The sequence below is a fragment of the Peromyscus leucopus genome, chromosome 20, assembly GCF_004664715.2.
Source record: "Peromyscus leucopus breed LL Stock chromosome 20, UCI_PerLeu_2.1, whole genome shotgun sequence".
NCBI lineage: Eukaryota > Metazoa > Chordata > Mammalia > Rodentia > Cricetidae > Peromyscus > Peromyscus leucopus.
The window spans coordinates 13,114,972-13,127,798 of record NC_051080.1 but is presented as its reverse complement, the minus strand read 5'-3'; the positions used below and the strand labels follow the sequence as shown (position 1 = coordinate 13,127,798).

Sequence of the window (12,827 nt, the reverse complement as noted above, 5' to 3'; positions counted from 1 at the left end):
TAATAGACGGAATGAAAGCAACCATGTGTTTAATTTCTAGCTGACTTTTCCGGCCCAGGTGTTGATAACATGGTGTGCCAATGACTTTCTTTCTATATTGAGTGTGTTTCTGCTGGGCCTCACCATGTGATCTCACAGCATATCCTGGTTCAGGCATCACATGGAGTCACTCGCTTACAGCCACTGCCAGTTGGAAGCCCACACCTATAGAAACATACCAGTAACAATCCAATTTCCTAGCAGGGCTTGGATAACACGCTCCAACCATATCCAATGTCCCCCACGGCTGGCTCTGCACTCACATCATCTGTTGCTTTGCTGAACCAGTTCTTGAAGAGCCATGAGTCATCACTGTGAACCTACACTAAGTAAGACATGCCATCCAAGCCCTGCCTGGCTCTTATCCTTTGCAAAACAGACTTACAGTCTCCAAGTCTTCCTCAGTGAGAAATAACTCATAGGCTCTATTTCAAAGGAAGTATAAATGGAAGAAGACACTTGAAAAAAGTAAAAAGAAAGTGGATGGGCTGTCTGAAAATGTGAATTTTGGCAAAATCCAAAAGGTAGTTAAATATAATGTGAACACTACTACTTGAATAAGATATATAAATTGTTTACCAGAACAAAAATATGAACTAGGAAGTTAGATAAATGGACACAGAGAGAAATTATTCTGAAGTGTTTTGGTTTTCTACTTTTTATACTTTGTAACATAATGAGTAGAGGGTGCAATATACTTAACTGTTATAACCAAAGGACTCTTATGTTCTTGGATCTGAAAAATAATAACCCAAGATATATAATTTCTGAAATTATACATAGGTGAGAACTTTAAGTACGATCAACCTAAAATGAAATAATCTAACATGATGACTTATATCCAAGAAGTATAACTTTAAGTGGATCAAAATATTATATATTAGATGCTTCACCTCTCTGTAAAGTATAAGCTAAAAATATTTAATTATAAATCATTCTGTTATTAGGCATATAGCTGGTTTTTTCTATCACTTATATGAATAATAAAAATGAATCAATCTAATACAGATACATCTTTAGATACTATGTTTCTTTAGTGACAGGTTTCCTTTTCTAAATTCATAATGGATGCATCTTTTGAAAATATTTTATAAAAAGGTCATGAAAGGAAAACCTTTGCTTTTCTGCTCAACCAATCCTGAACTATACATGGTTTTCTGCCACCACTGCAGACACATGGACTGCTTGGCAAACCAGGGGATGTTCTGAGGAAGTTACAGAATGTCTTCCATCAAGTATTTTTCTTGTAGTTTGGCTTTATGCAATCTGGAGTATGTGGTTAAATTTTATTATAACATCCTTTAGTGTTTTAAAGTCCCAGGTAAACATAATGTGTTAATCAAAATTGTATGATTCTCATGTTTTCTTTTACACTTTCCCTCTTTTGGAAACATTTACAAGAGGATCACTAAGATGAAATAATTAGAACTTTACATCCTCTCCTTTGAGCCTCTGATTCATTGTAAATCCTCTCAGGTTCATAATTATTGTGCAAAGCATCACACATTTTGATTAGGACAGGACACAGCACCGGAACTTGGAGTCTAGGCAAGAAGTCAGCACATGCACATCCATCCGAGCACAGACCACTCACAGAGGATCATGCAGTCAGCAGACAAGTTGTCCCAGAGCTCAGGTGATGCCTTTCGGGGAATCTCTATCTGGACACTGAGTTCTGAGTTTGGAGATGTCTCCCTCTTGCTAGGCTTGCATTTACTCTGGGCTAGCTGTCAGAGAGTCTGTGCTCTCCTTCACAGAGAGGGGCTACAATATTCTTGTGAGGTGAGCTTTGCTCTAAGGTCTGTGGGAGCTGCATCTGTGTGAAGATAGTCTTTTTTCCACCTGGGGCACCAAGCGTCAAGTGGTATGGGCCCTATACAATGCTTGAATATGTTTCATAACTATCATTGATCTGTGGCCACAACAGTTTTCTTGGAGTTTCGCCACTTCAAGGTTAGTGGGTGCTATATGCCTTGTTTAGTAGGCTGTTCAGACGTTACATAAGCAAAAACTGACTGACATCTTATTTGGACAAAAATGATTATTAAATTTGGGCCGAGATGAAGAAGAAATTGTCAACCCCTGGCAGAAGGCAGAGGAAGGAGAAAGTCACTAAGGACATTAGTGCACGGGTGAGAGGTGGGCTGAGTACATTTTGTTCAGGCAAGTGGCAGAATGCAGAGCCAACAGGCTGCACGCTGTATCCAAGCTTGGCTGTGAGAAAAATATCTCAGCTGAATGAACGCTGTGAACAATAAACTGCCAACGAGGGACTATATCCAGCTATTTTAGTGTTTCTAATTACAGAGCTAAAGTGCTGTGTTATAGGAAACAAATACCGAACCAGCACGCTAAGAAAGAGTCCCTCATTAATGGTATTTTTAGTGAGCATTGAAATTCCAGAATGGATTATTTATGGTTTTATATAGATAGAAAACTGGGAGGTATGGAGGAGTGTGAAGAGACACACAGGAATAAATGAGAACTATTCTAATGCATTCACCAGCTTAGAAATGATGCTTATTCTAATCTATAGTGTTCCTGACATAACACACACACACACACACACACACACACACACACACACACACACGTATAAGACATCTCTGCATTATTATAACTGTCTTCACATATGCCCCTTACACTGCTTAGATACCTTCTAAAGAATCGCATTGCTCAATACAGCTGCTCCTCCCAGTCTACAGATGGGGATGGGACTCAGGACCAGACATCCTAATGCCATTTGCAGACATCTACCACATTCTTAACTTAGTATATTTCCACTGCTTAGCTGCAGCTGTTCCAAAAGTGGAGTTACCTTTTGATCTGGAAATCTCACCTGTCAAATAGAAATTATACTTCACAGATATTCTGACTTGGTTCTAGAAAGTTTTATTTTTTTCTAGAAACCGTTTAAATGGACCTTCAAATGCACTATTCACAGAACTCCTTTTGAGCGTCAAAATGCCCGTTTTCTGTTGCATGTCTTTTCATTCTAAACATTGCTTATGTCTTTTCTCTCAGCCCAGCCAGGACTGTACTCTTAGAGTTTTCTCCATGTGTACAGACCTCTCTAAAGATCAATAGCGCTTGACTTCCGCACCTTCCTGTGTTTTACATTCTCCTCTTGCTTCTGTCTATGAACCTCCATCTTTTCCTCTCCCCCTGCAGACCCACTCTGTCCTCTGGTTCTTCCTCTTGTGAGTCTGGTTAGCTGTAAACTTTGACTTCTTGTTTTCCATCATCTGTTTTTTTTTTTTTAAAGAATTACATATGCTTTTTATTAGCATGCATGTGTGTATCACATGTGTGCAGGTGCCCACAGAGGCCAAAGGAGGTTGTCCCTGGAGCTGGAGTTACAGGCATCTGTGAGCTGACCCAAACTTGGATCCCTTGCAAGAGCACCAAGTGCTCTTAACTTCTGAGCCATCTCTCCAGCTTATACGATCTGTCCTTAATTTGAACTTCTTGTTTTTAGTTCTCAACTAATTAGAAAAGGTGGTAAGTATCTCTCTGATGTTTTTGTGAATTTTTGTTGTGCTTTGGTCAGAAAACATGTCTACATGCTAGTATCTGGATTTGACTGTGTATATTAATATACTTGTTAAATTTATTCTTTTATATTAAACACAACATATTTTTGCACATTTTCCATGTTGGCTTGAAATGAATGAACTTGTCAGACTCACTATTAAACTTATATATAACTTGTAAGACTCCCATTCTCGGATTTCTTTTAGTTTTGTCTTCTTGACTTAGCACTTAATTTTTTCCACTCAAGTTCCAACGTTTTTGTGGTTGATGTTTTTAAGTGGTATATAGAATGTATCTTTTAAAAATTTAGTCCAAATACATTTGTCTTTAATCGGTATGTCTAATGGATTTAGTGTGAATAGATTTAGATAGATGTTTCACTTCCCATAGATGTCTTCTGTGATTTCTCAAAACCATAGTTTTGTAAATTTTTCCTCTCCTGTCTTTTTTTTTTTTTTTTGGTTTTTCGAGACAGGGTTTCTCTGTGTAGCTTTGCGCCTTTCCTGGAACTCACTTGGTAGCCCAGGCTGGCCTCGAACTCACAGAGATCCACCTGGCTCTGCCTCCCGAGTGCTGGGATTAAAGGCGTGTGCCACCACCGCCCGGCTCCTCTCCTGTCTATCTTAACTTGATTTTTATTGCTACCACAGTTAGCAGCTTATCTTTCAAGCAGACCACACACATTAGGTTTTTATACCATGTTTTACATATTTAGTTACCTAGAATTTTTAGTTTAAGTTTTTTGTGCATGTAAAATTTGCTGGGTTGTGGCATACATGTAACATATAGACATCCACATATGTGACATATAGCTTACTTAAGTGTACACCTTTGAGTATATTATAAAATTATATCCTTTATTTCTTTTAAGCTGAACCATCTCTCCAGGTTACAAGTTAATTCCCTAAAACATGGGACAATACAGTACTTATTTTTTCTAATTTTTTTCATATACATGTATGGTGGTTTCTATGCACATGTGTATGTGTGCTTGAGTATGTGGGCACACATGTGTGCAAGGTTGCACAAGTATACATTCACATGGAGATCTATGGTTGATATTGCGTGTATTTCTAGATCAGTTTACACCTATATACCGAGGCAAGGTATAATGTTAAACCTGGAGACCATTTCAATTAGTCTGTCAAGGCAGCTTGCTCTAGCGATCCCTGATGACTTGCATGCATTGGAATTCTAAGCTCGCCTCCCAACCCACCCAGCTTTTATGTTAGTTCTGTGGATCTGAATTCCACTTACCATGCTTATGAACCAAGTGTTTTATTAGCTGAGCCATGACCCTCATCCTCACACATTCATTTTAGTTATATGGATTTTATAACATGCTTATAATTTCATACACCTAATTTTCAGTCTTATTTTATTTTTCTCCAACGGTGAGCACAAATCCTAAGAGTTAAAACTCTAAGTGAATATAGTTAGAATATAAAATCAACTAGCTGGGCTTATGAAAACAATAGACTGGTGCGTTGAATGAGCAATGACCCCAGAGGTTCGGGTAGTTCAACACTTGGTTTCCAGTTAGTTTGGGAAGTTATGGAACTTTAAGAGGTGGCTCCTTGCTGGAGGAAGAGGTGGGCTTGCAGATTTGTAACCTTTCCCACTCTGATTTCTCTGTGTGATTAAAAATGTGCCAGGCGGCGGCGGCGGCAGCGGCGGCGGCGGCGGCGGCGGCGCACACCTTTAATCCCAGCACTCAGGAGGCAGAGCCAGGCGGATCTCTGTGAGTTCGAGGCCAGCCTGGTTTACCAAGTGAGTCCCAGGAAAGGTGCAAAGCTACACAGAGAAACCCTGTCTCAAAAAACAAAAACAAACGAACAAAAAATGTGGCTTCTCAGTTCCCTGCTGCCGTGTCTCCCTTGCTATCATGGACTCCTAGCCTCCTCGAGTCGTACACCAAAGTAAACACTTGCTTCCTCAGAGTCGCGTTTGGTCATGGTGTTCTGTCGCAGTGAGGGAAGAGGAGCTAATGCAGAAGCTGGTTCCACAGCAACATCTCTTGCAGCACAGAGTAACTAGTGCCCTGGTAAGCGTTTGTTTCAATACTGATTGCACTTGTCACTGATTCCTTCGTAATTAGCCTGTTTCATTTGTGGTCTGGAGTTTGGCACAACTAACATCAAATTCACCTCTACTCTTTTGAGCAATCACTTAGTAAAATAAGTGATAGCAGGAGCATGAAAACTGTGACTGGTATCTTAGACTGTACCTCTAGTGTGCTGTGTGCCTCGTTAGGAGACACAAGCTATGGCACTCCAGGTTCCCTTGTCCCTGTCCATGCTGGGGTAGCGAGGAGGGCAGGGAGTAATTTTACAGGGGATTTAAAGTGGAAAAAGGAGGTTAAATTCATAATAAATACATTTCCATATTCTGAGTTCACAGATACGAATATTAGCTCTTAAACTTGAGGAATACTTGATGGAATAGAAGTATTATTTATGTGTTCATGCTAAACCAGTGTGGTCTGTCCCAAAGAGCAATGTTGATAGCTCTCAGGCAGGCCGCACACCGATGGTTAGCAACCTTTTTTTTTTTTTTGATTTTGGTTAATTTCCCTGAGCCACAAAAACTCCAGGGGAAACAAAGTAGCTCCGTGAAAATAATTTAAAGAGGTGTTAATTTATGTTGACTTTACAACTGTCTTTCTTTTGGGTTCAGAAGATTATGGTTTGGAAATGACAGTATGGAGTGGGAGAAACTGCCCTGTGGACACTAGAAACAACTGCTTCCACTAATGATCCAAAGCCTGATGGCTGGGCTGGGGCTGGCTAATTCATAGCAGAGTATTTGCTGAGCATGTGGGGCCTGAGAGCTCCCTTCTGCGTTTTGAGACATGCAGTATTTCCGGACCTCCAGTGCATGCTGCAAAGCCTTTTCTGAGGGGCACATGGAACAGCCCTGCTGCACGGGAGACATCCTGCAGGCTAGAAGTCAAGTCTCACCGGTGACGTCTTCTCTCATAGACTGAATCTGGAGTTTTAATTTTTTTAAGCAATTAGTGTGTGTGTGTGTGTGTGTGTGTGTGTGTGTGTGTGTGTGTGTACCTGCCTCTGTATGGAAGCCAAAGGATCCTTTGCATGGTTATGTTTTCCTATCTCGTGGGTCCTGGGGATGGGCTCAGGCAGGCTGGGAGGCTTAGTGGCAAGTACCTTTACCTGCTGAGCCATCTTGCAGGCCTGACATCTTCATTTGCTTTAAAAAGAAGACATGAAACTAGAAGAGACTAAGTAGAAAAAAGAGGGTGACCAGGATGGGAAAGGAAGGTAGGAGGATGAAATGAGAGTTAACACAATCAAACTGTATCGTGTACACTCATGAAAATATCACAACAAAATTCATTTCTTGTACAACGAGAGTAAGCTAATAAAACATCCTCATTTTGCAACAGAATGATATTCTCACGGTAAGCAGTGCGTGACTTACCTGCCCCAGGCTGCCTCATTTGTAGATGCTTTATTAACTGGAACACAGGAGGAATCAATGACAGCTGAACTGTTCATCTTATAGCAGAATCCGCAGTCTGGATCCAGCATACACTCATTACAGTAACTGAAACATGAAAGAGGTAAAGTCATGTTAGCCTGGTTGTAGAGACCCACAGAGGTTTCCTAGTGAGGACTTACCGGAGTCCAAGAATCTGGGCTTGCTTTACCCAGCAGGGTTGCATAAGGGGATGATTTGACCACGGGTGTGGTTACCAGGTGTTTGGAAGGGTCTACACACTTGGCTGTGTGATGTGCTTTCATCCACCAAGAGGGAGGTCTTTTGCCCCACCCCTTGGCATTGTTATAAAAAGCCCTTTTGCCCCAGCCCACACCCCATTCCCATATCCTCCAGGGCATAGACTTCCCTGAGGATTGAGTTCAACCTGGTAGATTCAGTCCAGGCAGCAGGGGTGGGGGGCGATATGTAAAATTAAATTAAATTATAAAATAAAAAAAAGAAAGATAATTTGTGAAGAGAAAACATCACTATGTATATAATTCCATATAAAAAAATCTTCAAAGCTGCACACAGAGATGTTTATTTACATACACAGGAACACGCATGTAAATCTGAATATGAATATTACTTCATTTTGTTTGAAATAAATTCTTCTATTTAAATATTAAAAAAAAAAGCCCTTTTGAAGAGGCAGAAGGGGCCAGTGGGTCTTGATCCAGGTCCTCCCGCAGCTATCCTGTGTTTCTGTCTTTCTCCTTTTTCACTACCTTTCTATCTAAAAGTTTCTTATCCCTCTCCCCTCCTCGGAAGAATCCTTTAAAAAGGTGGGATTTGACCTCCCACACCTGGTCAACTGGGGCTTGTTACATACCAAATTCCAGATGCTGCCCCCACTATAATAAACTATTATATTAAACTCACGCTATTTTATTAGCTTTGGCCAAGCCAAGTGATATGCTCTGATCCACGTGGTAACTGGATGGATGGTCACTTTCATCTCTCCATGCAGATTAGAGCAACTCTGTAAGTTACTATGTGGTAAGGGGGTCACAGAACAAGCCCGGTAGACCACAGTGAAAACATTGCTTTCCTCCATCACTGATATTTGTTACTGATCGGTCCATCTGGATCCAGTCTGGAGGAGTTTTAAGTTACAGTAAAACATTCATTTCTTGTGTCTCTCTCCTTTATGTTCTATCTATATTAAAAACTGGAAATGTCTTTTCCCACATATATGTATACATATGCATATATATATGTATATATACATTCACACACATATATTTAAAATAATGAGAGAACTTTTGAAGTAAATCTTTAACAAAATTACAAATACCCCAAATCCAGCCATTGCTAACATCTTGGTGGAGATTTGTACCCTTAACATTATCATATTGAGTTCCAACTGTGCACTAATCTTAGCTGAAAACTAATGAGTATAGGAAGAAAGGCTAATGTGAACTAATTACAACTATGGCCAGATCACAGAGAGGCATCCAATAAGTCACCACTCACTAAACAAAATTACTGAACAGCAGAGAAGTCTGAGGTGGGTAGAGTTTCCCAACCGTAGGCTACAGCATGGGTGTAGAATGAGTTTTCTTCTGGGGATGCTATCCTGTGACATGTAGCTCTACAGCCCTTCATGTACAACCCAGGCACATGCAGCATTGGTCATATTACAGATGAATCAATCAAGACTGTGATTTGTGGCAGATAAAAGGCGACGAGGAGAAATAGATGTACATGATGACAATAGTCATAACAGGGCAAAGGGCTGACTTCCTTCTTAAAAGGCAGAGGAGGTGTCAAGAGCTAGAACTAAGTTCAGAGATAATAGCTGAAGTAAGTCCTAAGAGAAACTTAGTAGGCAAAGAAAAAAGATATTACAGAAGAATGGGCAATTTTGTTGTTAGAAGACCATTCAGCACAAAATTAATAATACTCTGCACAAGTAATTATCAGCGGGAGAAACAGGCCATCAGAAAAAGATGTCTGAGAGACATGCAAACACTCCAAAGACACAAAGGATGATAGCATTTCTCAGTGCCCTAAGCTGAAATGCCCTTTGTCTCATGTAACTAAAAGTTAAGACATCTGCATTGCTTAAAAGTTAGATTTATTTTCACATAAGTGTCCTGCTGTCAACTTTTCCCTCTTTTTTGAATGGAACTTTAATCACATACAGAACACAGGGGACATCTGTAAGCACTCACGGAAAGTCTGACTTTTGCTGATGCTGTTTACCTTTGGGACAGGTAAGAAAAGGCTACTTTCTTCCTCCCCGCCATCTACCTCACAGGGAAAACTGAAGGTTACTGTGTGAACTCCATCAGCTTCTAAGCTCTGACAGGAGCAAAGCCAGGCCTGTCCTCACTTGTTTTTCCTCTAGGCCCTGAAAAGAAGGAGCTCCCAGTGTCTGGGGACCAGAGCTCTGCATCTGCTCTCCTCTGGCCATCACCATGACGAACACTGTTACAATGGCCACGCTCTTCGCTCAGAACACAGCCCACAGTTTATGTGGATACCCAACTGTTTCCTGGATTAAAAAAAAAGTGTAGAAAGCTTCCTTCCTAATATTCCATGTGGATCCCGCAGGGTTCTCTCAATGAAAGGAAGGCAAACATCGAGAATGGATATTGCCAGTCCCTACCTTGACACGCAGCTTTCAGGCCTCTAGAGGTGAGATAAAGTTCCCTAGCATTTTGTCATCCCTGACCAGGATTTCTTTGCTTTCCAATCACATACCGCATTTAATGGAAAAAAATTATTCTAAAAACCACAACACGCCTAACATTCACTTGACATTCTGAGGTTAATGGTAAACATTACACATCGTGGAGATGATCTAAATGACCTTTTACCAAGAACATAGCTCAGGACTGTGGTTTTCACAAACGTCATTAACAAGAAGCATAGCTAGAAGGGGCCATTCTTCACTAAAGGTATCCTACACATAAAACCCATCAATGAAACACGAGACCAATGCTTGTAGGAATTGTCAAGTATAGGTTGCTTTTCATGTGTGAAACCTGCTTGCCCCTTTAAAAAATGTGACTCAGAAGAAGCTCTAAATTCTAGACTTTAAGTGTTATATATATACCAAGAGCACATGACCTCAAAGGACCCATTCATAATCTAAGACAGTTGCAGCATTTAACTCTAAATTCCCCACTTCTTAATATGTGGGAGCAGGGTACCGTTAGGTCCATAACAGGCCCCCCAAATGATAGAGCTGCTGGCAAGGTCATAAATGACAGTGTGGGCTGAGCTCAGGCTGGACTCTGTCTGGGCTAACAGAAGGATTGCTAACAGATAAACAAAAGCTCATTCTCAGCAAGCATTCCTTTGGAATGGGGAAAGTGGGTATCTGCTTGTCAGAAAAAAATCCGCCGCTTCCTTCCTCTGACCACTACAGCCAACTACCTCTGGTAACAGGGCATCTAGTTCCCTACTAGTCAAACCAACTTGTAAGAGATCCAAGTCCCCACCTAGTTCCCAGGCCGCTCTGGCCGGCAAACCCCCTTCCTATACTCTAGCTCTCAGGCTTTTCCAGCACACAGACTCCCTCCTGCTACAGCATGCCACAAGAGATAGCCTTGGCAATTTGAATTTCCCCGTGGTCCAGTTTGGTGGTCACACTGTACCCTCGCTTACAGGTACTTATCATACTGTACCAGGAATCTTAACAGTTCTTATTAACAAAATCAAACCTGAGGCCAGTTATTGGGGTCAATACTGGAAGATCAGGGAGACAGAACAAGCCACAGCTAACCTCACCTGGCCAACTTCTCAGCTGATCTTGTTCCCTCAGACTGGAAGCCTCTGTGTCCTCATATCCGAATGGCTCTCAGATGAACTGTGCTGCTCAAAACCTAAAAGCTTAACCAGCCAAAAGCTTCTAGTTTCTGGTCTTCACGCCTTATATCTCTTTCCTTTCTACCATCAATACCTGGGATTAAAGACATGAGTCACCATGCTTGGCTGTATCCTTGAACACACAGATTTCTGCCTCTGGAATGCTAGGATTAAAGGCGTGTGCTACCACTGCCTATCCTAAGTATCTAGTGACTGTTCTGTTCTCTGACGCCAGATAAGTTTATTAGGGTACACAATATTTTGGGGAACACAATACTACCACATCATATGGTGTCACAGAAGTATCTACGTAGATAACAAAAACTACAGTTGTGGCCTAACATTAAGAAATTGTACAGATTATTTTTATTATATGTGTGATTGTGTGCATGTAAGGGCATGTGGGGGTTAAAGGACAACTTTGGGGGGACAGTTTTCTCCTTCTACTTGGGATCTGGGGCTCAAACACAGGCTGTCAGGTTTGCATAAGAAGCACCTTTACCCACGGTGCCCTCTCAACAGTCCAAGAGACTATGGATCCTCAAAAGAAAGTTAACTAAAAAGGCATGGATAAAAGGATTCCTCTTTGTCCATCCCATCACCAGAGTAGGTCAGTCCCGGCTGTCTCTCGACCAGTGCCAGCAGTCTTTTGTGGGGGTATCTTTGTGGATTTCTGTGGGCCTCTTTAGCTCTTTGTTTCTTCCTTTTCTCATGTGGTCTTCATTTACCATGGTCTCCTATTCCTTGTTCTCCCTCTCTTTTCTTGATCCAGCTAGGATCTCCCGCTCTCTTTCCCTCGACCCTCGCCATTCATTGCTCCCACTCATGTCCAGGCTGTTCATATAGATCTCATCCATTTCTCCGTGTCTTTCTTGGGGTCCCATTTTCCAGGTAGCCTCACTGATGATGTGAGTAGCAGTCACCTACTCTGGTGATGGGATGGCCAAACACCCTAATAGTTATGCCATAAACCCCATCCAAGGACTGAGGAATCTGGATGCAGACATCCACGGCTAGGCCCCTGGTGGAGTGCTGGGAGTCTAATTAGTGAGAAAGAGGAGGGTCTATATGAGCGAGAATTGTTGAAACCAAGGTTGGATAAAGCACAGGGACAAATAACCAAATGAATGGAAACACATGAACTATGAACCAAAGGCTGAGGGGCCCCCAACTGGATCAGGCCCTCTGAATAGGTGAGACAGTCGGTTGGCTTGATCTGTTTGGGAGGCATCTAGGCAGTGGTACCAGGTCCTGGGCTCGTTGCATGAGTTGGCTGTTTGAAACCTGGGACTTATACAGGGACGCTTGGCTCAGTCTGGGAGGAGGGGACTGGACCTGCCTGGACTGAGTCTATCAGGTCGATCCCAGTCCTCGGGGGAGGACTTGTCCTGGAGGAGATGGGAATGGAGGGTGGGCTGGGGGGAAGGGGAGGGGAGCAGGAAGGGAGAGAACAAGGGAATCTGTGGCTATTATGTAGAACTGAATAGTATTGTAAAATAAATAAATAAATAAATAAATAAATAAATAAATAAATAAATAAAAGGATTCCTCTTTGTAAAAGAACTGCTGAGTCAAATGAATGAGGCCCCTTTCTACTGGTATACAATTTTCTGAAGTCAGTCCTTTGCTCTGCTCTGCCACATCTCTGTGGATGATGCCTTTTATCAATCTGTTTACAACCATGGCATCTCAAGGACTAAGATCCTGCTTATAGCTTCCATAACTCGCAGACCAGCATCTAGCTCAACAAAGGCTGGCTTCCCAGGGTGCACTGCAACTTTCTAACTCAGCACGCTATGGTAGATTTTGAGCCTATTCTGGAAAATAATTCTGAGGGGCGGGTGGCTGAAGGTGAATGCCTGCATCATGAAATAAAAAGAATTTAACCATTGAAGAACAAGCTACCGCTTGTTTTTAGATTGCCGGAGGCAAAA

At 41.7% G+C, this 12,827-nt stretch overlaps 1 protein-coding gene across 1 annotated transcript in view; it reads right to left on the bottom strand.

Moving 5' to 3' along the window:
- The window catches only part of Slc2a13 (solute carrier family 2 member 13), a 308,559-nt gene that overhangs the window by 49,750 nt on the left and 245,982 nt on the right, over positions 1-12,827 (bottom strand). The window contains exon 7 of the mRNA XM_028869258.2: positions 7,015-7,140. Within this exon, the coding sequence (XP_028725091.1) occupies positions 7,015-7,140 (126 nt within the window). The remainder of the gene's footprint in view (positions 1-7,014; positions 7,141-12,827) is intronic.